Source organism: Haliotis cracherodii, unplaced genomic scaffold, assembly GCF_022045235.1.
Source record: "Haliotis cracherodii isolate W230 unplaced genomic scaffold, xgHalCrac1.p SCAF_7, whole genome shotgun sequence".
Lineage (NCBI taxonomy): Eukaryota > Metazoa > Mollusca > Gastropoda > Lepetellida > Haliotidae > Haliotis > Haliotis cracherodii.
Genome location: NW_027266330.1, coordinates 47,322,549 through 47,346,066, shown reverse-complemented (window position 1 = coordinate 47,346,066; position 23,518 = coordinate 47,322,549). Strand labels below are relative to the sequence as shown.

Genomic DNA, 23,518 nt, shown 5'->3' with positions numbered 1-23,518 from the left:
TGGTCTTAATGTTATCGGCCTTTTATGTACAACTTGCGTTTCTTTTGTGGTTGAGTATAGTTAAAAACATATTTTGCTTAGTGATCTCATTAAAGTTGGCAGAGTGAAACAAATCCTGCAATGAAAGAACCACACTGCTTGGTGTCCCATCAAAAGGTATCATTCTTTTTTCACCCATATAATACTTTCAATGTTTTTTGCAGAAAGGTTTCACATTTGCAAAAACTTAAGGTTGCAGGATCTATAAATGATCAGTGAAAACAACCCTAAATAGTTTGAACATGTTTTCTGGTAGAATTTTGGCTTGTAAAAATTCATCTCAAATCAACCCTGACAAAGAAGACATTTTGCCACCATCTTGTTGACCAAGAAAATCAGACAAAGAAATAAAAGTAGACAGCCTAAGAAAATGTTCCTTTCAGTGCACAAATATGACAACTCCTCTAACTGAAGAACTTACCACGAGTTGTGACTCTATTGACCGTGACAGCTCCGACACTTTCTGCCCCTTCGGCTGAGACATGATGACCCGGGTCTTCACCGCCGCAGGTTTGGGGCTGACGGTGCTGAAACACAGGGGATGCGTATCTACATCAGGCACACTTTTACTCATGAAAACACAAAACACACAACTTTTATCATTTGTAGATAAAGTAGATAAAACAACTAACATGCACATTGAAACAAAGATATACACTTTAAAATGGAACTCGTCATCAGATTAATCTAGGACTCGAAAACCAACACTGACTCAACCCAATGTCAACTACAGATATTTGTATTTGTATGATGTAAAAACAAATGGGGTCACAGGTCACTGAAGTCAACATTTATTTGAATCGTTAATTTCGTGGTTTATGATGACAGACTGAAATGTTTATATACGACAGATATATTTTTCCAGAATGAGTGTGTATTATACATGAAAAAATAAGTCTTGTGTACATTGATTAATCGGAATGGGTGCTTACTGGGATTGTTCACTAGCCAATATTTTAACAATTATCGCCCTTGTCGCTTATAAGAGCAGGGTGCTTATTACTTCGAATATGTAATCAAGGGCCCTTGATTAATCAGACATGCTGCCCGAGTCTTGGTGATCATCAGGAAACGACCCAGTGTCAGTTTAAACATGTGCATTGATCATTTCTATTAGAGTGAGTGAATGAGTTGGTTTTCATGCATCTTTTAGTATTTCAGTTAAATTATGGCGAGAGTGAGTATGGTGATGACAGACCAAGCATCATGATAGAGCTAATCTTGGATTCGGACCAGTGACAGAAGATCATGGCACAGCTAAGGGACACAACTCTGGCAGGGGCTCAATGTTGGCCTATTCTTCATATTACCAGGATCATGTCCTGAATTATTCTTCATGGTCCAACCCTATGGGGATTCTGGTTTAGAATACATCCCCAGCATCTTAAATGCTGGCCAGAGGAGGAAACTAAATGTTTCTGGTGGACGCCTGCTCATGATACACTTGGTCGTCTGGTCCAGACTCCATTATTTAGAGGGCGCCTTCAGACAGCTGGAATATTGCTGAGTGTGTCGTTAAACAACAAACAAACAGACAAACAAACAAACAAACATGGTTCAACAAGGTGATCTAAGTGCCATGGGAGAGTTGTAAATAACTGTTAATGTACAGGATTTTCTGTCATCTTAGCGCTATAATTGCTGGTGGAAACTAAATGTCTCCATCAAAATTCAGTTTCAGTGGTCTTTTTCTGATGTGCATCAGCTCACCTCTCAGAGTCATCCCAATCATCGTCATCGATGTCATGCAGCGGCTTCGACTGAATCAGTTGCCCCCGTGGGCGGGGACTGGGGGTGGGGCCTGTGTGACCTGGCTGACGATTTGACTTGGAGGGTGTCACCATGATTGGTTGGCCTCTTCCTCCCACCTCTTCCTCCTCTGAGTCTTCCTCTGAATCCCACTGCGTGCTGGTCCACTCGGTCGTGGAGCTGGAGAATATATAGATGTCGTTAACATCCTTCAAGTGTCTGTACATTATATTTTCACCAAACCCTTGTTTAGATGCATGTAATTGGCTTTGAGCAGTTGAAAACAAAACATATCAATGTTTGAAATAACATAAGAGACATACCGGTAAAATCCTGAAATTCTGAAATTCTACATTTGTGTAATAAACCAAACACGGCTATTTTTTCAAAATTAGTTTCAGGAATTTCACTTTACTTAAGAGCCATAAGCAGTTTTTAGCAGCACAAAAAACAAAACAACTCAATACCCTGATAAGGAGTTTGGAAAGTAGGTGAATAAAAAATGAGTTTTAAATTTGAAGAATTGTCTTGATAACTAAAGTTAACACACAAAAAAACTAGCAGGAAAACTGTTTCACCAACTAACATAAGAGATGACTAACGGGATCAGGTGGTCTGACTCGCCTACTAGGTTGAAGCATGTCATTGTATCCCAAGTGCTTAGATCGATGCTCATGATGTCAATCACTGTATTGTTTAGTCCAGTTTCGATTATTTATAGACCACACTCATATAGCTGGAAAAATGCTGAGTGCTGCATTAATTAACGACAAACAAACAAAAACATAAAAACATTAAACACCCAAAACAATTCAAGTCAATTCTAATGTGACCAAATGTAGCATTTAGGTGATTATGATGTGACTTAAAAATGTCTTTGCGTTCAAATTTGAAAGCACTGGGTGAACGCTCATCTACTAGGTTACCAGAAACACATAAGTGACTAACTTACCCAGTAGATTGTAGAGTCCTCTGTGGGGTGGTGGACCGAGGGGCAGGTTTGGGTGCGGAGGGGCTAGGGTTCCTACCCTGGGGCTGTGGGCTCCTGACCCTGGGGCTGTGGGTGCGGGCGGGGGTATGGGCGGGGGTATGGGCGGGGGACCTGAATGATGTCTGCTGGGGCCCTGTGTGTGACGAGGGCAGTGAGTGGTAGAGATTTCGGGCTGGAAAACAACAATTAATATCATTAAAAAAACATGATTACGTCATGAACATAATTCACCAAAGTCTGAAAAGTGTTTACATAATTCTCCATCACCATGGTAACACCAGGGAATCAAATAAGAGATTATGTCAACGATTCCAGCATTTATTCAGTGCACATTAAACCTGGCAATCAACAAGCCTCTTTTAGTTTTTAGACTTGCATCACAATATCGGCTATTTAGTCTGTGCTAACTTTTGTTTTGAGTAAACATTCTGAGATCTCTCTGTCTATCTGTGAATAGACCATGACATTACGTTCTTAGTGGTTACGTAGGAAACTTTAAAAGGTTTGATCATAACAGTGTTCCCGATAGCTTTTGAAACCTCCAGTCCTGAAGGACTTGCAACTTTAAAAATTACCAGTCCCTTCTAATTTCTGTCAGTCCAAACTTTCAACAAATTAAAAAAGTATGCAAATTACCTGTTTCCGACCGTTTTGTTTGTTTGTTGTTTAACGCCTCACTCAGCAATATTCCAGCTACATGACGCAGGTCTGTAAATAATGGAGTTTGGACCAGACAATCCAGTGATTGACATGATGAGCATCGATCCTTGCAATTGGGATTGATGACATGCAGCAACCAAGTCAGTGAGCCTGACCACCCAATCCTGTTAGTCACCTCTTAAGACAAGCAAAGTCACTATTTACGGCAAGTATGGGTTGCTGAAGACCTATTCTACCCTGGATCTTCACTGGTCCTTCCGACAGTCATAGCATTACGATCGCTGAGTGGAATGGAGCCCTGATCTATAGGTCAAGGACACACTGCAACAAGGGCAGCTGTACTCACGGGGCAGTGGGGGTGACGTCTTCATGGCTCGCACTTTCTCACGAGCCTTTTGTTCCGCTATTCTATCAAAATGCTGTCGTAGGGCATCAAAGTCAGGAAATTTCTGCAAACAATTGGGTCATCCTTGAATTAAGAAAAAAAGTGTTATAATAAAAACACAGCTTTAAAAATAATTGTAACCTTGACGTATCGCTGTCTGTACCATACCCCGTGGGTGAGTCACGTCAGATATGACTAAACTTGACATATGACTCTCTGTTATACCAATGAGTGAGTCACGTCAGATATGACTCACCTTGACATATGACACTCTGTTATACCAATGAGTGAGTCACGTCAGATATGATCTCACCTTGACATATGACACTCTGTTATACCAATGAGTGAGTCACGTCAGATATGATCTCACCTTGACATATGACTCTCTGTTATACCAATGAGTGAGTCACGTCAGATATGACTCACCTTGACATATGACTCTCTGTTATACCAATGAGTGAGTCACGTCAGATATGATCTCACCTTGACATATGACTCTCTGTTATACCAATGAGTGAGTCACGTCAGATATGACACAGCTTGACATATAACACTCTGTTATACCCATGGGTGAGTCAGGTCAGATATGACTCACCTTGACATATGACTCTCTGTTATACCCATGGGTGAGTCAGGTCAGATATGACTCACCTTGACATATGACTCTCTGTTATACCCGTGGGTGAGTCAGGTGAGATATGACTCACCTTGACATATGACTCTCTGTTATACCCGTGGGTGAGTCAGGTCAGATATGACTCACCTTGACATATGACTCTCTGTTATACCCATGGGTGAGTCAGGTGAGATATGACTCACCTTGACATATGACTCTCTGTTATACCCATGGGTGAGTCAGGTCAGATATGACTCACCTTGACATATGACTCTCTGTTATACCCATGGGTGAGTCAGGTCAGATATGACTCACCTTGACATATGACTCTCTGTTATACCCGTGGGTGAGTCACGTCAGATATGACTCACCTTGACATATGACACTCTGTTATACCAATGAGTGAGTCACGTCAGATATGATCTCACCTTGACATATGACTCTCTGTTATACCAATGAGTGAGTCAGGTCAGATATGACTCACCTTGACATATGACTCTCTGTTATACCAATGAGTGAGTCACGTCAGATATGATCTCACCTTGACATATGACTCTCTGTTATACCAATGAGTGAGTCACGTCAGATATGACACAGCTTGACATATAACACTCTGTTATACCCATGGGTGAGTCAGGTCAGATATGACTCACCTTGACATATGACTCTCTGTTATACCCATGGGTGAGTCAGGTCAGATATGACTCACCTTGACATATGACTCTCTGTTATACCCGTGGGTGAGTCAGGTGAGATATGACTCACCTTGACATATGACTCTCTGTTATACCCGTGGGTGAGTCAGGTCAGATATGACTCACCTTGACATATGACTCTCTGTTATACCCATGGGTGAGTCAGGTGAGATATGACTCACCTTGACATATGACTCTCTGTTATACCCATGGGTGAGTCAGGTCAGATATGACTCACCTTGACATATGACTCTCTGTTATACCCATGGGTGAGTCAGGTCAGATATGACTCACCTTGACATATGACTCTCTGTTATACCCGTGGGTGAGTCAGGTCAGATATGACTCACCTTGACATATGACTCTCTGTTATACCCGTGGGTGAGTCAGGTCAGGTATGACACACCTTGACATATGACTCTCTGTTATACCCGTGGGTGAGTCAGGTCAGATATGACTCACCTTGACATATGACTCTCTGTTATACCCATGGGTGAGTCAGGTGAGATATGACTCACCTTGACATATGACTCTCTGTTATACCCATGGGTGAGTCAGGTGAGATATGACTCACCTTGACATATGACTCTCTGTTATACCCATGGGTGAGTCAGGTGAGATATGACTCACCTTGACATATGACTCTCTGTTATACCCGTGGGTGAGTCAAGTCAGGTATGACTCACCTTGACATATGACTCTCTGTTATACCCATGGGTGAGTCAGGTGAGATATGACTCACCTTGACATATGACTCTCTGTTATACCCGTGGGTGAGTCAAGTCAGGTATGACTCACCTTGATATATGACTGTCTCTGTGTCCTCATCATGGCTAGCTTGTTGTCCAGCACTTGTTGACTGATTCCAGGCGAGCCCTGAAATCCCATGTATAGAAGAATTTACATAATGTGTCTGTTTCCTCTCTCCCACCAGAAAAAAAAATATTTCTTGAAAAACTGGGCCAACTAGTAAAATATTATGAGCCACAGAGCAGTGTCCAACTATGAGGCGCCTAACTATGAGACACCTAACTGTGCCTAACTATGAGACACCTCACTGTGCCTAACCATGAGACACCTAACTGTGCCTAACTATGAGACACCTAACTGTGCCTAACTATGAGACACCTAACTGTGCCTAACTATGAGACACCAAACTGTGCCCAACTATGAGACACTAAACAGTGCCTAACTATGTGACACCTAACTGTGCCTAACTATGAGACACCAAACTGTGCCGAGCTATGAGACACCAAATTGTGCCTAACTATGAGACAGCTAACTGTACTTGACTATGAGACACCAAACTGTGCCTAACTATGAGACACCAAACTGTGCCTAACTATGAGACACCAAACTGTGCCTAACTATGAGACACCTAACTGTGCCTAACTATGAGACACCTGACTGTGCCTAACTATGAGACACCTAACTGTGCCTAACTATGAGACACCTAACTGTGCCTAACTATGAGACACCTGACTGTGCCTAACTATGAGACACCTAACTGTGGGTCACCTACCGGTGGTATTCCTCTCTTGGCCACCTGTTCGTCCAGCAAGGAAGCAAACTCGTCATGCATGATCTTCAGGGTGGGGTTTTTCCTCAGTTGTTCCAGGAACTGGGTGGTGCCAAGGGTCCGTTCACCCAGAGTGCCAGTGGTTCTATCGGACAAAAAAATATTGATAGCATGCAGAGAACTAAACCATATCACAGTAGGTGAGAAAGTGTGGTTTAAGACTTTTGAAGTGACACAGATTATAGATCAATAGATAAATTGTGTGGACATACAGGGGGGGGGGGGTTTGTTTGTTTGTTTGTTTGTTGTCTTAAGCCGCACTAAATAATCAAGTCTGGACCAGACAATCCAGTGATTGACATCATAAGCATCGATCTACACAATTGGGATACGATGTCATGCATCAACCAAGTCTGCGACCCTGACTACCCGATCCCGTTAGTCGCCTCTTATGACAAGCATAGTCGCCTTTTATGGCAAGCTAGTGTTGCCAAACTAGGGCTGGAATTTCTGGGCTCGATCATAGCGCCAACGATGGCTATTACAAGTTATGTCCATTCTACTGACCAATCAGATTCCATCTCTCATATCACTTGCATTTGTTTTAACAAAATCATTTGCAAATCATGCAGTGGACTCAAATCTGCACACAGAAATCCACGTTGTTTATGCACCGGACGTTGATATGCAATTTTGATTTGAATATGCATAGACTTGTTAGTCCAGCCAAAATAGAACTCCATAATTCCAGCCTAGTTTGGTAAGTAGAGGTGTGTGGTATTACCGGTATACTAGGGCTGGGATGAGTCCAAATTTACTACCCGGGTACCCACCCCCCTATTACCCGACCCTACCCGGGTACCCACTGTAGGTCTCAAGAGATGTCTCAAAATGTGCGAATGGGAACATTTTTAGCATAGCCCTGGCAAAACGTATTAAGACACATGTATTAAACAATCTGGTCATGCATACGCTGGAGTTGACTTAAGTTATATCTTTATTTAACCATATGAAAAATCAGAAGGAGTGGGTGCATAGTCGGAAAGAAATGAGAACATTAGTGACTTGTAGTGTAAGCGTAGAGTTCTAGATAATTTTGGTCATTAAACAATATATCACGCGACTAACCACGGGTCCGGGTAGTCCTGTGGGTACCCGGGTCCTACTCAGTACCCACCCGACCTGGGTACCCAAATTACCCGTCCTAGCCCTACGGTATACCATGGTTTTTGTTAGCTGTGGTATGTACCAGTAAACTTCCTTACTATACCAGTACTTCGGCAAATTCCGGAGTCTGTGTGAAAATTTCCGATGATGAATATTACGTTTCTTCATAGTTTAAGTAATATTTTTTATGTACGTGTGTTATTAACAACTAATATATAGTAAAGGACGTCAGATTTAATAAATTTCCATAGTAAGTTATGTTTTTTTTTTAATTTCCCGTGCAAATCCCGTCTCGAGATTGAACTGCATGTCCGTTTGGTAACAAAATGGGGGACTTCGTGGCCGTCAAAAACGCGAGGGCCAAAGCTTCGGATTGGAAGTATTTTGGCCTTAAAAAACGCAAAATAGACGGTAATGTTGAAGAGAATTTAGCTGCATGCAACACATGTGGAGGCATTGTGAAATGCGCTGGTGGGACTTCAAATTTATACGCTCATATGAGGCGACATCACCCAAACACTTTAGCAGACGACATTCATCGGCCTGTCATGACGAGTATTCAATGTTCACGGTTCAATGAATTAAAGTGTTTCTTTAAAGTATTTTGTTTTTGTGTTGAATGTTTATGTTTGCAGCTTTAAAAAAGGTATAAATGGTGTAATGAAGGCTTTTCTCTGTGTGTCCAAATACCATGGTATGTACCGTGGTATTTGAGCAGATACAGCGGTATACCATGGTACTGTTTTTTTCGTGGTACCCATTACTATTGGTAAGGGTGGAAACTGGACTTTTACAGTCAGTTATCTCCCTTGCCTCAGGAAATAGCCGATTTCTCTAAGCATTGCAGACCTGTGAGACAATAAAACAGGCATGGTGCAAGTGAACGCAGTGTTAGCCTAAAATATGACCAATGTGCGATTCAGAGAACTAACTGAGTGAGAGGTACTAACCCCAATGTGCTCCGCAAGCTTCGCCGCCCAGCGTTGCTCATGCTGCCGGTGCCAAACACTGCTCAACAGAAAATATAGTCACGTGTCTCCTTCTGGTAACAATAACTGTCAGTCAAATATCGCAAAATGTGTTGTAATTTGCATTTCCAATTAACTACTAAAAAAAGCTGCTACAAACATGTGTCTACAGTTAGCTTTTCCTTTTGAACCTGCTCTGAAATATTTATAATAATAAGTTTCCATGCGATTTGACGTAAATATGTGTATCATGTGTGACCTATGTATCATATTACGTATAGTGACCTGTGTATCATGATACGTATCATATTGTTACCTTGTATCGTTTCACCACAAATAAATGTATCACTTAGGTATGTCCAAAATGACATATCACAACATTACTATCAAGATTTCCACCATGTCACGACCTTACTATCAAGATATGTAACGTATCACAACCTTACTATAATTATATGCAACATATCACAACCTTACTATCAAGATTTGTAACATATCACAACCTTACTATCAAGATATGTAACGTATCACAACCTTACTATAATGATATGTAACATATCACAACCTTACTATCAAGATATGTAACATATCACAACCTTACTATCAAGATATGCAACATATCACAACCTTACTATCAAGATATGTAACATATCACAACCTTACTATAATGATATGCAACATATCACAACCTTACTATCAAGATATGTAACATATCACAACCTTACTATCAAGATTTGTGACATATCACAACCTTACTATCAAGATATGTAATGTATCACAACCTTACTATCAAGATATGTAACATATCACAAACTTACTATCAAGATATGTAACGTATCACAACCTTACTATCAAGATATGTAACATACCACAACCTTACTATCAAAATACCTTACTACCAGGGTAAGTAGAGTGCCGCGACAAAGTATCTTTAAAGCTCTAGTCATCAATGAATTCTCTGATGTGTTGCTTGTCTCCACCACAAGTCTTCCTGTAGACCACAACTTACTTGTGCTTTCATCATCCTCATCACTGGGCACCATGCTCATCATCCTGCCAGGTGATGAGGGGCGTGGGGGACGGGGAGACTTGGGGATGGACAGGTGGGTTACCTGGGACGTGACGATCTGCAGACAAAGTTCAGTCACTGCAGCTCTCAGCTTCAACGGGTTGGAAGACCTCAGCTATCCTGGGTATTACATCTCCATTCTACTATGATAAGCCCACTACCCATTCAACACCATAGCTTGTTGTTGGTATTGATATTACATCTCTAACTCTCTAATAACTAACTAAGCACAGAATTTCTATCTCATGCAAAAACGCAACAGAACATGGTTATTTGATTGGATGGCTATTTTCAGCAGTGTCCATTGAATCTAAACGAAGCGAATGGTTCCAGGGCAGGGTTAGAACTAATTTCAAAAACTTTCCTAGCCTGGGTGAAGATAATGGGCCCCTGTAACGTTAACAATGGCTAAAACAATGGAGAAATTTGGAAATTTGTACAAGCCCCCAGGAATTTGTACACGCCACGATTTGGGCACGCCAGAAACCTATGATTGTGGGTTCGAATCCCGGTTTGCCCTGATTATGTTTCTAGGTTTGTCAGCACCATACCCGTTCTCGTGGGTTTCACCGAAGTCGTAAACGTCTGAGACTTGCATCACTTCGGGCTTTCCTCCCACATTAAGCTGAGAGGCCGCGATATAACTGGAATACTGTTAAAAGCGGCGTTAAACCCAACTCACACACACACACTAGCCACGAGCTAGCGGGCCCATGTTAAGTTCTAACCCTGCAGGGTGTACTGGATAACCAAGGTTGTAGAAAAGTTGAAATCAAACATCTCAAACATCCTAAACAAGTGTATTACAATGAATGGTAAATAATGTACGAAATCAAGGGGAGTGACCGGGTCCTTAAGATTTAGTACCATAGCATTTTAATCCCGGACCCACAAAGCTTTGAACTTATCAAGGGTCACGTAACTCCTAATTTCACTGATGGGTAAACAATGACTGGTTTTGATATTTCATTTCATTCCTTAATCATTTCAATCTTGGTGTTTTCAAGGAATAGTTTAATATATCCAGAATCATTCCAGTGACATCACGGACATTAACAGGAATCCTACCAGAACTACCCCATACTTCAGGCATGTTTAATAGGGCTGTTACGATTCACTCGCGTATTCAGTGAATCAGACCATATTCATTCATGAATTGAATTCATTATTCGTGACCACTAGAATCAAATATTTATGAACATGCAGTCATGTTCATTTACATACCCTGAACCTAAAAAAATCCATAACATATTATATGCACAGAATTCTTGAATAGACAACACTCTCATAATATTTAATTTGACAGTTTTGTGGTCACTGGTCATTGTCGCATTTGAGCAGATACTAGTACCTGGATAAGTGCAGAGCATAAATGTATAATATATTTATAATTAACAAACCATGTCAAATAATTTAGGTTGATTTTGTTTCACTGAATATAACAAATAATACATCAACTGCTGACTTGTTATTTTATTCGTGAATTGATATTCATATTCGTGATACAAATCGTATTCGCCTAGAGTATTCGTTGCAGCCCTACTGCTTAACACACTTACTGGTTTGTCAACTTCCTTCTTCAATATTTCCTCCTGAGAGGTCAACATCTTCTCCTGCTCCCGCGACCTCTGGAACATGCAACAACAGAGTTCAGCAATCTCACCTGAAATCTCCTGACGGTTACAAATGCCAAGTAACCAATCACAAGTGGCGGGTTAACAATGACCCCAACAATCAGGGAGAAGCAGTCTTTGAACTGAATGTGTTTCTAATCTGAACACCTCTGTTAACACCACATGCTGCGTTGCCACTATGAACGACCATGTCTGATGTATTTTGCTCATCGTCATGTGTATCAATACTTTTTCACATTTAACCATGCTTAAAAGATTCTGTTAATCTGTCTCATTTTCTAAATGCTCAAAATGTTGGGATCTATTTATGATGGGAAATTTCACTAAACAGAAAATCAACAGTTTAGAAAAAGTTGTCTTGAACATTATCGAGTAGGTTTTCTTAGACCAAGACTATAATAGACACACACACACACATCTACTGTCATACCCGGAGTAGGTTCTCTTAGATCAAGACTATAATAGACACACACACACATCTACTGTCATACCCTGAGTAGGTTCTCTTAGACCAAGACTATAATAGACACACACACACACACATCTACTGTCATACCCTGAGTAGGTTCTCTACTTGACCAAGACTATAATAGACACACACACACACACATCTGCTGTCATACCCTGAGTAGGTTCTCTACTTGACCAAGACTATAATAGACACACACACACACACATCTGCTGTCATACCCTGAGTAGGTTCTCTACTTGACCAAGACTATAATAGACACACACACACACACATCTGCTGTCATACCCTGAGTAGGTTCTCTACTTGACCAAGACTATAATAGACACACACACACATCTACTGTCATACCCTGAGTAGGTTCTCTACTTGACCAAGACTATAATAGACACACACACACATCTACTGTCATACCCGGAGTAGGTTCTCTACTTGACAGAGACTATAATAGACACACACATCTACTGTCATACCCTGAGTTGGTTCTCTACTTGACCAAGGCTATAATAGACACACACACATCTACTGTTACATACCCGGAGTAGGTTTTCTACTTGCTGCTGCTGTTGCCGAGCCTCCGGTGTGGTGGCGCGTCTCCCTGTCTCCCGACTTGTGTGTTCTAGAGCATCATTCAGCTGCAGCATGAGACAACAATAAACAAGGATAAACAGCAGCTCAACTCTAAAGAAATCCCTTGTTAACAGTTCAACTGTATAAAAACAAATCAGAATGAGGATTGTGTGGTCAGAATGGCAGTTGAGCATGATTAGTCCATGTCTCCATCACATCTAATTGGGGAGGAAAATAGATGAAGCTATTAGTCTTAAAAAAAATACAAGAATTAGTTCTCAGGCAATGACTTTTGGAAATATAATGTGGGCGAGCAATAAACAGTTGAGTACCATTAACCTAGGAAAGGGCCTCCCTACATAAACAAGCATACAAACTTCTATTGCCGCCATGACAATAACACGAGATGCACAGTAAAGCAGTGCGCCAAGCTCCGTCCCAGCCCGTGACACCTTCATTACACTCTCGGTAACATCGCTGCCACCAGTGTGGGCGCGGCCATTACAAGAATCTTGAAATTTGCCCTCTAACCCCAAATGCAGTAACGTTTATACTTTTGTTTCTGTCTTTGGGAATGCCATCATATTTCATTTTGAAAAGGTTTACGACTGACCATGTTTTCCAGATGAATTTACTTTGTGGTTTGTATAATCAGATTGGTTCGAGATTGCAGACTAATGGAAAATCAACCAACTTCTCCCTTACATTCTTACTATATCGATAACAACATAGTTTTAATGAAATAGAAATTCAAATTGACAAGCAAAGAACAGTAATTTATCAGCGGTAAGTGTATTCGGCGTCACAGTCGTCACTTGTTTGTAAACATAACGGTCATTCGGTTGCGAGTTCAACTCCAAGCATGACTGGGGCCACCTATCACAGTGGGGAGTTCTGAATGGTGTATAGAGAGCTCTGCTAACGGGCTATCGCTGTGAGGAGCTTGGCATCGCGCATGTAAAAAGAAGTAAATGTGTGCTATATAGGATCAAATTTTTTTAATTTTTTTAAAACAGGAAATAAAAAGGAAACGTGTGGCGGACTTTGTGATGATGTGGGCATTGCCTGAGAACCAAGACTATTATTTTTCAACCTTATAGATGAATAGCCAAGATCTGAGGTTTGTTTCCCGCATCCACAGTACATGGAAGATGATTGTCCTTTAAAAGCTAGGAAACTGATATGTGAACATGACAAGATACATCTGTGTGCTATTCAGTCATATTTTGAATTTCCATCAGAATGTAAAGTTGGACCATCATGTAACAATAAAAGCCAACACCGATTTTATATAAAACACAATTGATGAAAATGGTATATGTCCTTAGATAGCGTAAATAAATTTTATAATTAGTCCCCTTGACATCATAAGAAGGTATCATTTATGAGGAGTACATTCCAGGTTAGAACTAAACTCAAAAGCTTCACTAGCCCTGGTAAAGATAAAATGACTTTGTAATGTTAAAACAATGGGGAAATATGGAAATTTGTACTAGCCCGAATGAATTTGTACCAGCCTAGGGCTAGCAGGCTACTGTTAATTTCTAACCCGGACATAAGTACTCTGCTGACACTTGTGTGGATTCCGCGCCACACAATTGATCAGTCACCCCCACACACACACACACTCCTCCCCCACCCCCATCACATCACCCCACTTGGTTGACTATGTAAAATGGTACCCCAGCAGTGTGGATAGTTGCACACAAATTCAATGACGGACCGATAGAGTCCAGACACCACTGAGTGCAGCATTAAACAACACAACACACACAACACAAGCCGACATGGAAGTACCCACCTTCCTCAGCTCATCAGCGTGCTGCTTCGTCATCTTGTGAACCTTCTTCTGCCATTTCTTATCCTGTTTGTCCAACTCTGTCTTCAGCTTAGACTCGACTGTCAGAACCTACAATGACATTCACAATATCATAGACTTATCATGTTCTTTATTCTTCACTCAATCCCTAAGTTTTGCTCCAAACAAGGAAACGTACATCTGTGGTTAGCGTACAGATTCATGTATACAGGATCATGATGATACTATATATTAAATGTTGCTGGTACAGTGGTCCCATTAGGTCTCCTATTTCCCTGCCTAGGATCCGAAGAGCATGACCGAGAGTCCCAGACAGGGAAGCCCAGGTAAACCTCTGTATCATTATCACAGGTCAAACTCACAGACACAAGGACTTCTGAAGAAAGAAATTGTAAATTTTATAATAAACTGTACATTGATAATACTCATTCTATCTCACACTATGCATTTCTTTCCTTTTCTTTTCAATTCTAAGTAGAAACATGCTTAAACAAAGGTTTCCAACTTCTTAAAAAACAGTTCACCCGAACACACCTAGCATCACCATGGTCACCTCCCCGCAACCGGGGTCATGCATGCTTTTCCTGCCAGTTGACCCACACGTGCTGAACACGTGGCAACTCATTCTCTTTCTAATTGCCACATTGTTGTGACATGTTGATGCCGTTTTTTCCATTTCCCCTCTTTTATCTCCTTACCTGGTGCTGTAGTTCCTCCTTCAGCAAGAGAACGCCATCTTTCTGACGCTGTAGGAAGCTCTTCTCATTATCATCGTCATCCATGATGTCGCCCAAGTTTGACCTTTTAGCTGGATCAGACAAAAGATACACGAGGTGACCCACAATGTAATATTCTTGATCACTGCAATCTTTTTCTCAAAACAGAGAGGCCAGTCAAAAATACTGTAAATCGTGAAAAAAATGCGTCTCCAAAAAAACGCGACCACTGGCCCCTAGCCACAAATGCGACTCAATATGAATGCGACACCCCCCTCCTCTCAAGCATCAGTGAATCCACACCTCAATCTAACCTTACAATAATCCATTCACACACCAAATAGCAACGCTTATTAGCACTGAGTGGAGTACTTCCTGCTAAGACAATACAAAGAAACCGTGACACAGTGTTGCGTGGGTGGTGTCTGTCTGGACTTGCAGGTGTGATCAGTGATGACATGAGTGAGTAGAACTCTTGTCTTGACCCCAGCAGTGACAATTCACAGGATGTAATAAGTGTTTGAATGACATTGTTTATGTACTTGTTACAAGTGCTGCTCAATCAACAGTGGTGTGCAAAGACCACTCGCATTTTTCGCATTTTAGTTCACGCTCGCGTTAATTTCAAGATTTACAGTATCAATTCAAATCCAATCTGACACCAGTTCAGTTCATAGTGTAGAACAATACAGAATTCTAAACATCAGCTTTCTCTACTTTGTTACAGAACACACAATGATGAAAGGGACAGTATGTCGATGGTTCAGAGTGTTTTCTAAAGCTTTTTCTATAGCAATATTGTTATGCACCTCACTGTCGCAGTTGTAGAAGTATTTCTATACAGTTACGCAAAACAACATATGTATAGCGCAGCAAAAGACTTGCATTAGGCCCGTCTGTTCTTATTTTACAATAAGTGAGTTTGTTTTCAAACAAGAGAAAAGTCTGGTCACGCAAAGTGGCCAATGGAGCAGAAACACAAAAAGAGTAAACTCGGGGGTTATCGGCTAGTGTTGACAAACAAAGCTTCAGAATGGTCGACATCCTCCCCCTTCAAAGTATATTTATTTTGGAGCAATATTTTCTTACCACCGAATCTAGTTTCCAACTCCACAAGAGCCTGCTCGGAGGCCATATACTTTTGATTGACATCCTGAAGTTCTTTCATAAACATTTCCTTCACTCTCTCCATCTCCTGAAACACAAAAAATCTTACCATGATTACAAAGTCACTGCAACAAATTGAAGCACACATAGTGATTCAAACATTAAAATGACTCCGCATTCACTGAAACACTTTAGCACTGGGTTTGGATAAATTGCCCCAGATGATTGCCTACATCCAGTACTTCTGGACGTACCAGCTCTGACACAAAAAACTCAATTCCTGTCATCTTAAAGAAACTGTCCCTCACTGAAGCACATGTACCACATGTGGTGTCTCCTTAGGCAAGTGACTTTGTTTGAAATGTGCCTCTGTTCAGCCAGCAGTGAGTGGGTACCCGGTAGGATGAGATGGTAATGTGACTGTTAACCTTCTAGCGCCTCACAGGCAGCTTGGGTTGTATACTCCCCAGGGAGCTGAGAATGAAAATCGAGTGCTCACCGATTCATTGACCGGGGTAATAATAGTGTAGTGCTATGAGCATCCACTTGGTGAATGGAATCTGGCGCATTATTAATGCACTTATTTTTATGTGCATGATCACAGCGTGAACTGCTTGTTGACAGTAAACAATACAGGCTAAGGTACCTCATGGTCTCCTCCCTCGGACTCCCTGTACGCCTGCATGTGCGCCGTCACCACAGATGATATCTTATTCTCCTGAAAAGTGACATTGAACATTTGTACTCTCCATGTATAACATGTATCACAATTTCTCAAAATATCAACCATCATAATACAGTGAAACTTTGTCCAGCATCCATCAATCAAGAAACCCCAGCTTCCGGACCATTACTGCTGGGAACGCTTACCTGTACACACAGTGACATAATCCAGGATTTTGTAGCCATGATTCATTAGTCCAGATATTTGTTGTTGTGGATATTTCAGTGGGACACTGCTATCTGGTAGAGGAGAAATGATACTTCTTCCCGAGACAAGGGAGGTAACTGACAATAAGTCCAGTGTCCACCCTTGCCGAACTCGGCTGGAATTACGGAGTTATATTTTGGCTGGACTAACGATTCTATGCATAGTCCAATCAAAATCGTGTAACAAAATCGACATCTGACTCGTAAACTGCCGTGCAGATTTCAGTCAATTGCAGGATTTGCAAAGCATGTGCACTGTCAAATGGGCATCGACAGATATTTTCCAAATCCAAGTGCTAAAGTGATTTGATGGACTTCGCAAGGTAAGATCAATTTTATTTCATAAAGTCTTGACTGGGCGCTACCATTTTGTTTGAAGCAAATGTAAGTGATATGAGAGATGGAATCTGATTGGTCAATAGGAGAGACATAGAAGGGACATAACTCGTTATAGCCACCAAGGGCGCTACGATCATGCCCAGAAATTCAAGACTAGTTCGGCAATGTTGGAAACTGAACTTTTACAGTCACGTAACTCTCTTGCCTCAGGAAGATGTAAATCAGCATGACCAGCTTTATTATCAATTTACCCCATGTCAAAAACTTCATGGTATTACCACTTAATATTACTACTTACTTTGTTTTTCAGTGAATCCAACATTTTGCGTTCATCCTTGAGCTGTGATTCTGTCATCTGGAGCCTCTCTTTGATTGCCTGCAGCTCAAGCTCCAGTGTCTGATTGATGCTGCCTCCATGGGTGGGGCTGGACGACTTGGACACGCCCACCGAGCCGCCATGGCGACGAGTGATGTGGGACTGGAGGAAGGAGCTGTTCAGAAATGCCTTCGTGCAGTATGGACACTGAAATGGAAGAATACTTTCTTTGTTTGTTTGTTTGTTTAACACCGCACTCAGCAATATTCCAGCTATATGATGGCGGTCTGTAAATAATCAAGTCCGGAACAGACAATCCAGTGATTGACATAATGAACATCAATCCACGCAACTGGGATCGATGACGGGCATCAACCAAGTCAGCGAGCTAGACCACCTGATCTCGTTAGTCGCCTCTTGCGACAAACACAGTCACCTTTTACAGCAAGCATGGGTTGCTGAAGACCTATTCTACCCCGGATCTTCAAGGAAAAATACTGTCAGCGCTAGCATGTTTGCACTCCGAACTGTCTGAACTGAAATGACTACATAACTGTTGTAGTTATTTTATTAAGGTCATAATACAACTTTAAACAGTACTTCAGTTATGGCACAGCAGCCTGATCTGGGAGGAAAGCCTAAAACCATGTTAGACAGAGAGCTGTCTACACAAGCCCAGGTATGGTGATAGAACAGGGATCATTATCTATTGTATGACGTGGATTCAACAATCAGAGGGTCTTTCCACAACAAAGGGAAATAACTCAGCACTGCAAATTCTGGTGCCTTAGATATCAGGATGAGCATGGGACTTTGAAGCAAATCCAACAGAGCCCAGCAAGCTCCTTCCCAGAGCGTGACACCTTCGTTTGCCCTCTAACCCCAAATGTAGTAACGTTTATACTTTTGTTTATATCTTTGAAAATGCCATCAGTTACTTTTCTAAAGGTTTACAAGTGACCATATTTCACATATGAATTAACCTTTTTGTTGTTTGATAAGAAAATCAACAAACTCCCCCCTTGATAGTTGTAATGAAACAGACATTCAAACTGACAAATTAATTAATTAAGCAGGGCTAGATGCAGTATTCAGCACCACGGCAGCCGTCACTTGTTTCAAAACATAAGGGTCAGTCAGTTGCGAGTTCAAATCCAAGCATGGTTGTAGCTATCTATCGGCAGTGATAGTATAAAGAGCTCCGCAAATGGGATATCGCTGTCAGGAGCTTGAGACCACAGCAGCTAGGGGACACAACTCTGCATAGACAGTCTCACCATGGAAGTCCCTGGGTCTTGCAAGATAACTCACAGCCATCAGTGTCACCATGACAGAGTGAAAACCACAGGCTATGAATTCAGAAAGGCAGGTTGCTATTTCTCTCATAGTCAAAGATTGGGTTGTAAAATTTTCTTAAGGATGAAACAGAAATAAAATGATTTCAATCAGGTGTTTAAAAGAAAGGATTAATTTACCTCTCTCTTACTTATGTCCCTGATATATTCTTGTGAACACATGCCTAACCTATTATAAAGTACATGTGAACACATACCTAACCTATTATAAAGCACATGTGAACCCATGCCTAACCCATAATAAAGCACATGTGAACACAAACCTAACCTATTATAAAGCACTGGTCCCCAACAATAATCATCACAGTACAGAACTAACTTGCAATCATGGATGACTGGGTTTGTGTGACATTTTACTCCAATGTCACCATGGACAAAAAACCTGATCACTATCTTCTACAGAATGTGAACTCAAAAGGTTTCTTCCCTACAAACAATAACATCACAGTCACACTTACACAGAAAACACCAAAGGAAGTCATGACCTAGTGTTGGAGATTCAAACTTCAACCACAACGAAGGGAGATAACTCTGACCTTATTATAGCTGCCGGAGCCAGCATGCATCATTTGCTGCTGAGCCATGAGAAGCTTCTTCCGCTTGTGACTCTCCTTCTTGACATCACTGAGCTCCTGCTGCAGTTTCTCCACCTGCTTCTGGAGCTCATTGTGGTCCTGGAAAAGCATGTTGAGAATTGTAGACTCACACAGAAGTAATCCATACATCACCTTCTAATAAGGTCCGCCCGGAGAGTGGAAGGTCCGGGCTTCGATCCCCAGCCGCGTCATACCAAAAGACGTTAAAAGATGGTACTTGTTGTTACCCTGTCTGGCGCTCGGCATTAAGGGGCTAAAACAAGGACTGGTCGGCTCGGAGTCAGTATACTGTGTCTGAGTGGGGTATTCATGTCAAACTGCAACATGGTATCTCAGTGTGCTAGCACTATAAATCGGCATCAGTCTGGACTAGTACAAGCAGCCACACAAACACACACACGTGCATGCACGTCGCTATATAAGTGCAATAATCTTTGACGCGACGTTAAACCCCATTTCACCTCACCTCACCTTCTAATAAGGATGTCTGCTCATACAGCAACATATAGGAGTGTTCTTATGACATATTTTAAGTTAATCTAGAACTGATATGAAGCAGATAAAAAACATAGACGTAAAAATCAAACCCTACCTCCCATTACCACACCTCTTTTGAAAATAACATGTGGCATGAAATGACATAACACAATCTCATTAAAATCAGACCTCAGTTCTCGCTACCGCTAAACAAAAATCTGAGGACATCCCATTAGGGGTCACGTCAGAACGACCTTTCACCCGACCAATCAGAGCAACGCTTACCAGATCATCAAAGTGACAGTCGGAATGTGATTTCTAATCATGCAACCTGGAAAACTTTTACTCCGAACGATAGTTAAAGGGCTTAACAACTGATTCCATACAATCTAGACCATCTATTAGTCATTCCAGAATGTTCTTTTGTTCAGGTTTCAAATTCGTAATCGAGAATTTGTCAAAATATGTTTCGAAGCGTAGTCGCCAATTTGAAATTTGTGCCATAAAGCACGAGAAAGCTGCCTTCTGATTGGTCATTCCATTGGTCGGTCAAAGTTCGCGCAAGATCCGTCTGACGTGACCTGTAATGGGATGTCCTCAGATCTTTGTTTAGCTGTAGCGAGAACTAAGATTTGATTTTAATGAGATTATGACATAACAGTACCTTTGCATTGTTGAAATACATGTGTACATCCTTCATAAATGTTTGTGTCAGGAGACCCCAAAAAGTGCTTTGTTCACTTTGAGCAGACCGATTTGCTATCAGGGATGACTGAACTTTCATGACATTTTATTCTGAGTGAGTGAGTGAGTGAGTATGGTTTTACGCCGCTTTTAGCAATCTTCCAGCAATATCACGGTGGGGTACACCAGAAATGGGCTTCACACATTGTACCCATGTGGGGAATTGAACCCGGGTCTTCAGCGTGACGAGCGAACGCTTTAACCACTAGGCTATCCGACCGCCCCCATTTTATTCTGAGGACACAATTGAATGTAAGTTGTCCTACCTCCTTCTCCTTTTTCGCTTTTTCTTCATTAGAAGCAACGAGTCCGGCCAAATAATCTTGAGAGTGCTGTCAATATAAACATGTTACATAAAAGTTTCTGCAAGGACAACAGATACAAGTAATAAGGGATGAGTTATTTATCAAACAACATGTTATTATGAACATTAATAAAGTTGAGTGAGTATGATTTACGCCGCCTTTAGCAATATTCCAGCAATATCACGGCTGGGGACACCACAAATGGGCTTCACACATTGTACCCATGTCGGGAATCGACCCCGGTCTTCGGCGTGACGAGCGAACACTTTAACCACTAGGCTACCCGACCTCCCCAAGATGACAAATGAGTGAGTGAGTGAGTGAGTAAGTTAAACTCTATTTTCTCAATGGCATTATTTCAGCCTTATAGCGACGAGAACAAGATGATACATGTACAATTGAGTAAGTTGAATTCGAAGTCTATTACTCACCAACAGATACTCTATCGTAAGTTGCGCTAATTTAAACAATTTTACAAAGTTAGGATCCACCATTCGCAGGTCCTGCAAAGAAAATATGATGCAAATAAGTACTACAGTAGACAGTGGTAGAAACAATGGTAGACTTACATCTGACTGCTGAATAGTCAACAGTTCAATTCAGACAACACATTCAACATAACATTACCAGCATAGTACACATTTTAGGTGGAAACTACTGATTGTTACTTTTCAAAAGTGTCTCTGCCTAGGTTAGCGGTCACATTGAACCTACAATATACGGTCCAACTTGGTATTTATTATTAAGCCAAGAAAGAATTCCAAATGGGCTACAAGAACCTTAACTGCATCTGGAAAGTATATCAGTGATATGATGTTGAGATTACTGGAATAAAACCACAAATGGATCTGCCAATTCTTTCAAAATCATTTGTGACCTCTTTGACAAGATGGCAGAAGACTGAGAAACCCTTTTTGATTGGCATTTTCATGTTTATTAGGACTTGTTATTAAAAAAATTATATCAAATGATTATTTATTTTTTTATTTTGCAAAACATTCCAATTTCCTGCATGCAAATATGTAAATTTCCAGATTAATTACAATATTTCAGATCAAATACATCATGTATTTTACAAAGTGATTTTAACAAAATAAGTTGACAAATGTAGGATAATACCCTGTCTACATCATGTACATACCAGTTCAGTTTCAATGTTGCAAAATGTGATATTCATGATATTTTCTTGGAGGGCATTGAAGTCAAGAGTTCTTGATATGTGGTCAACGTCAACTGATGCAATTTTTCTCCAGTCAACCCTCTCAAAACGTTTTCTGAATGCAAAGCTGCTTCCATTTTTACCAGCATGCCCTCCGTGGTCATACATGTGGCCACCAAACCCTCCTTGACCTTGGGCATACATCAACTGGGTTGCCATTTTTAAATGTTTCAGTTGCTACAGATTTTAATCTGAAATAAAATTTATAAAAAAACTCAGCATGATTCGATCAAAGTATAAAAAGGATCACCAACTTCACAATCAACATGATCAATGCATGTTTTTCTTCGAGTATAACAGTATGCTATATATTTGTCACATTTGCAACAACATTATAATCACACAAGTATTGATGCATTGTGTGGTTTACTCTGCCAGTCCTTGCCCCTGATGGGCACCTCGTATCTAACATTATTAACTCTTAACCATCCTTGTCTGAAAGTTAGATAAACTGCAAAAACATTTATGAATTAGAACTCACTTCAGAACATCATGCTGGGCAGCCCAAAGGTTCCTTTACCTGGTGTGTTTAATGCTGCTGATTCCACTACTGTCAAAGAAATAACTATTTGGCTCAATATTTTGAATGTTTGGATGTTGATAACAAGTCTAAACATGTCTTCATTGGCATTTTAAATAACAAAAATAAACAATTTGTACCAGAAACTGCAGCTACATATATTCAATGCATATAAGGATGCAACTTCGTGGTGTAGAAAATCTCTAGTTTGCATACACTGACAAGGTTATGATCTATTTAGAAACAAAGCGTCTGTAGTTACAAAGATGAATGACAAGGTGCGTGCAGGTTGCGATCGTTTCAAGAGCTAAACATACAGGACTGACTTTATTTGATGATTTCATCAGTTGCCTAATGATTAACAACAATCTAAATATCATCATGAGCTAGTTATAATCGGCACACTTCCTACCATAAATCTGTAAACATATTTATCCTGCATCCGACGTTTGCCGTCGCGGTTGTCAACTCAAATCGCCGCCATGATGGAATTCGTTCTGAGCACTATGGGAAATATTTATTTTTAAACTTACAGAAATGAAAC

At 40.9% G+C, this 23,518-nt stretch overlaps 1 protein-coding gene across 4 annotated transcripts in view; it reads right to left on the bottom strand.

Moving 5' to 3' along the window:
* Nucleotides 1–23,465, bottom strand: part of LOC139447571 (cilium assembly protein DZIP1L-like) — a 35,287-nt gene extending 11,822 nt beyond the window's left edge. For 2 of the 4 annotated variants that reach the window (XM_071228974.1, XM_071228977.1), the window contains exons 1-21: nucleotides 23,387–23,465; nucleotides 22,936–23,004; nucleotides 22,377–22,645; nucleotides 21,667–21,738; nucleotides 21,197–21,262; nucleotides 19,650–19,787; nucleotides 17,741–17,965; nucleotides 16,820–16,891; nucleotides 16,156–16,261; nucleotides 15,049–15,158; nucleotides 14,333–14,440; nucleotides 12,498–12,596; nucleotides 11,418–11,486; nucleotides 9,799–9,916; nucleotides 8,772–8,829; nucleotides 6,658–6,799; nucleotides 5,934–6,011; nucleotides 3,786–3,888; nucleotides 2,741–2,951; nucleotides 1,750–1,968; nucleotides 461–566 (exon numbers count right to left, since the gene is read on the bottom strand). In XM_071228974.1, the coding sequence (XP_071085075.1) occupies nucleotides 461–566; nucleotides 1,750–1,968; nucleotides 2,741–2,951; nucleotides 3,786–3,888; nucleotides 5,934–6,011; nucleotides 6,658–6,799; nucleotides 8,772–8,829; nucleotides 9,799–9,916; nucleotides 11,418–11,486; nucleotides 12,498–12,596; nucleotides 14,333–14,440; nucleotides 15,049–15,158; nucleotides 16,156–16,261; nucleotides 16,820–16,891; nucleotides 17,741–17,965; nucleotides 19,650–19,787; nucleotides 21,197–21,262; nucleotides 21,667–21,738; nucleotides 22,377–22,613 (2,337 nt within the window). In that variant the 5' untranslated portion in view covers nucleotides 22,614–22,645; nucleotides 22,936–23,004; nucleotides 23,387–23,465. Of the gene's footprint in view, nucleotides 1–460; nucleotides 567–1,749; nucleotides 1,969–2,740; nucleotides 2,952–3,785; nucleotides 3,889–5,933; nucleotides 6,012–6,657; nucleotides 6,800–8,771; nucleotides 8,830–9,798; nucleotides 9,917–11,417; nucleotides 11,487–12,497; nucleotides 12,597–14,332; nucleotides 14,441–15,048; nucleotides 15,159–16,155; nucleotides 16,262–16,819; nucleotides 16,892–17,740; nucleotides 17,966–19,649; nucleotides 19,788–21,196; nucleotides 21,263–21,666; nucleotides 21,739–22,376; nucleotides 22,646–22,935; nucleotides 23,020–23,386 lie in introns of all 4 variants that reach the window. The other 2 variants (XM_071228975.1, XM_071228976.1) reach the window with 2 other exon arrangements.
* Nucleotides 23,466–23,518: the final 53 nt, after the last annotated feature.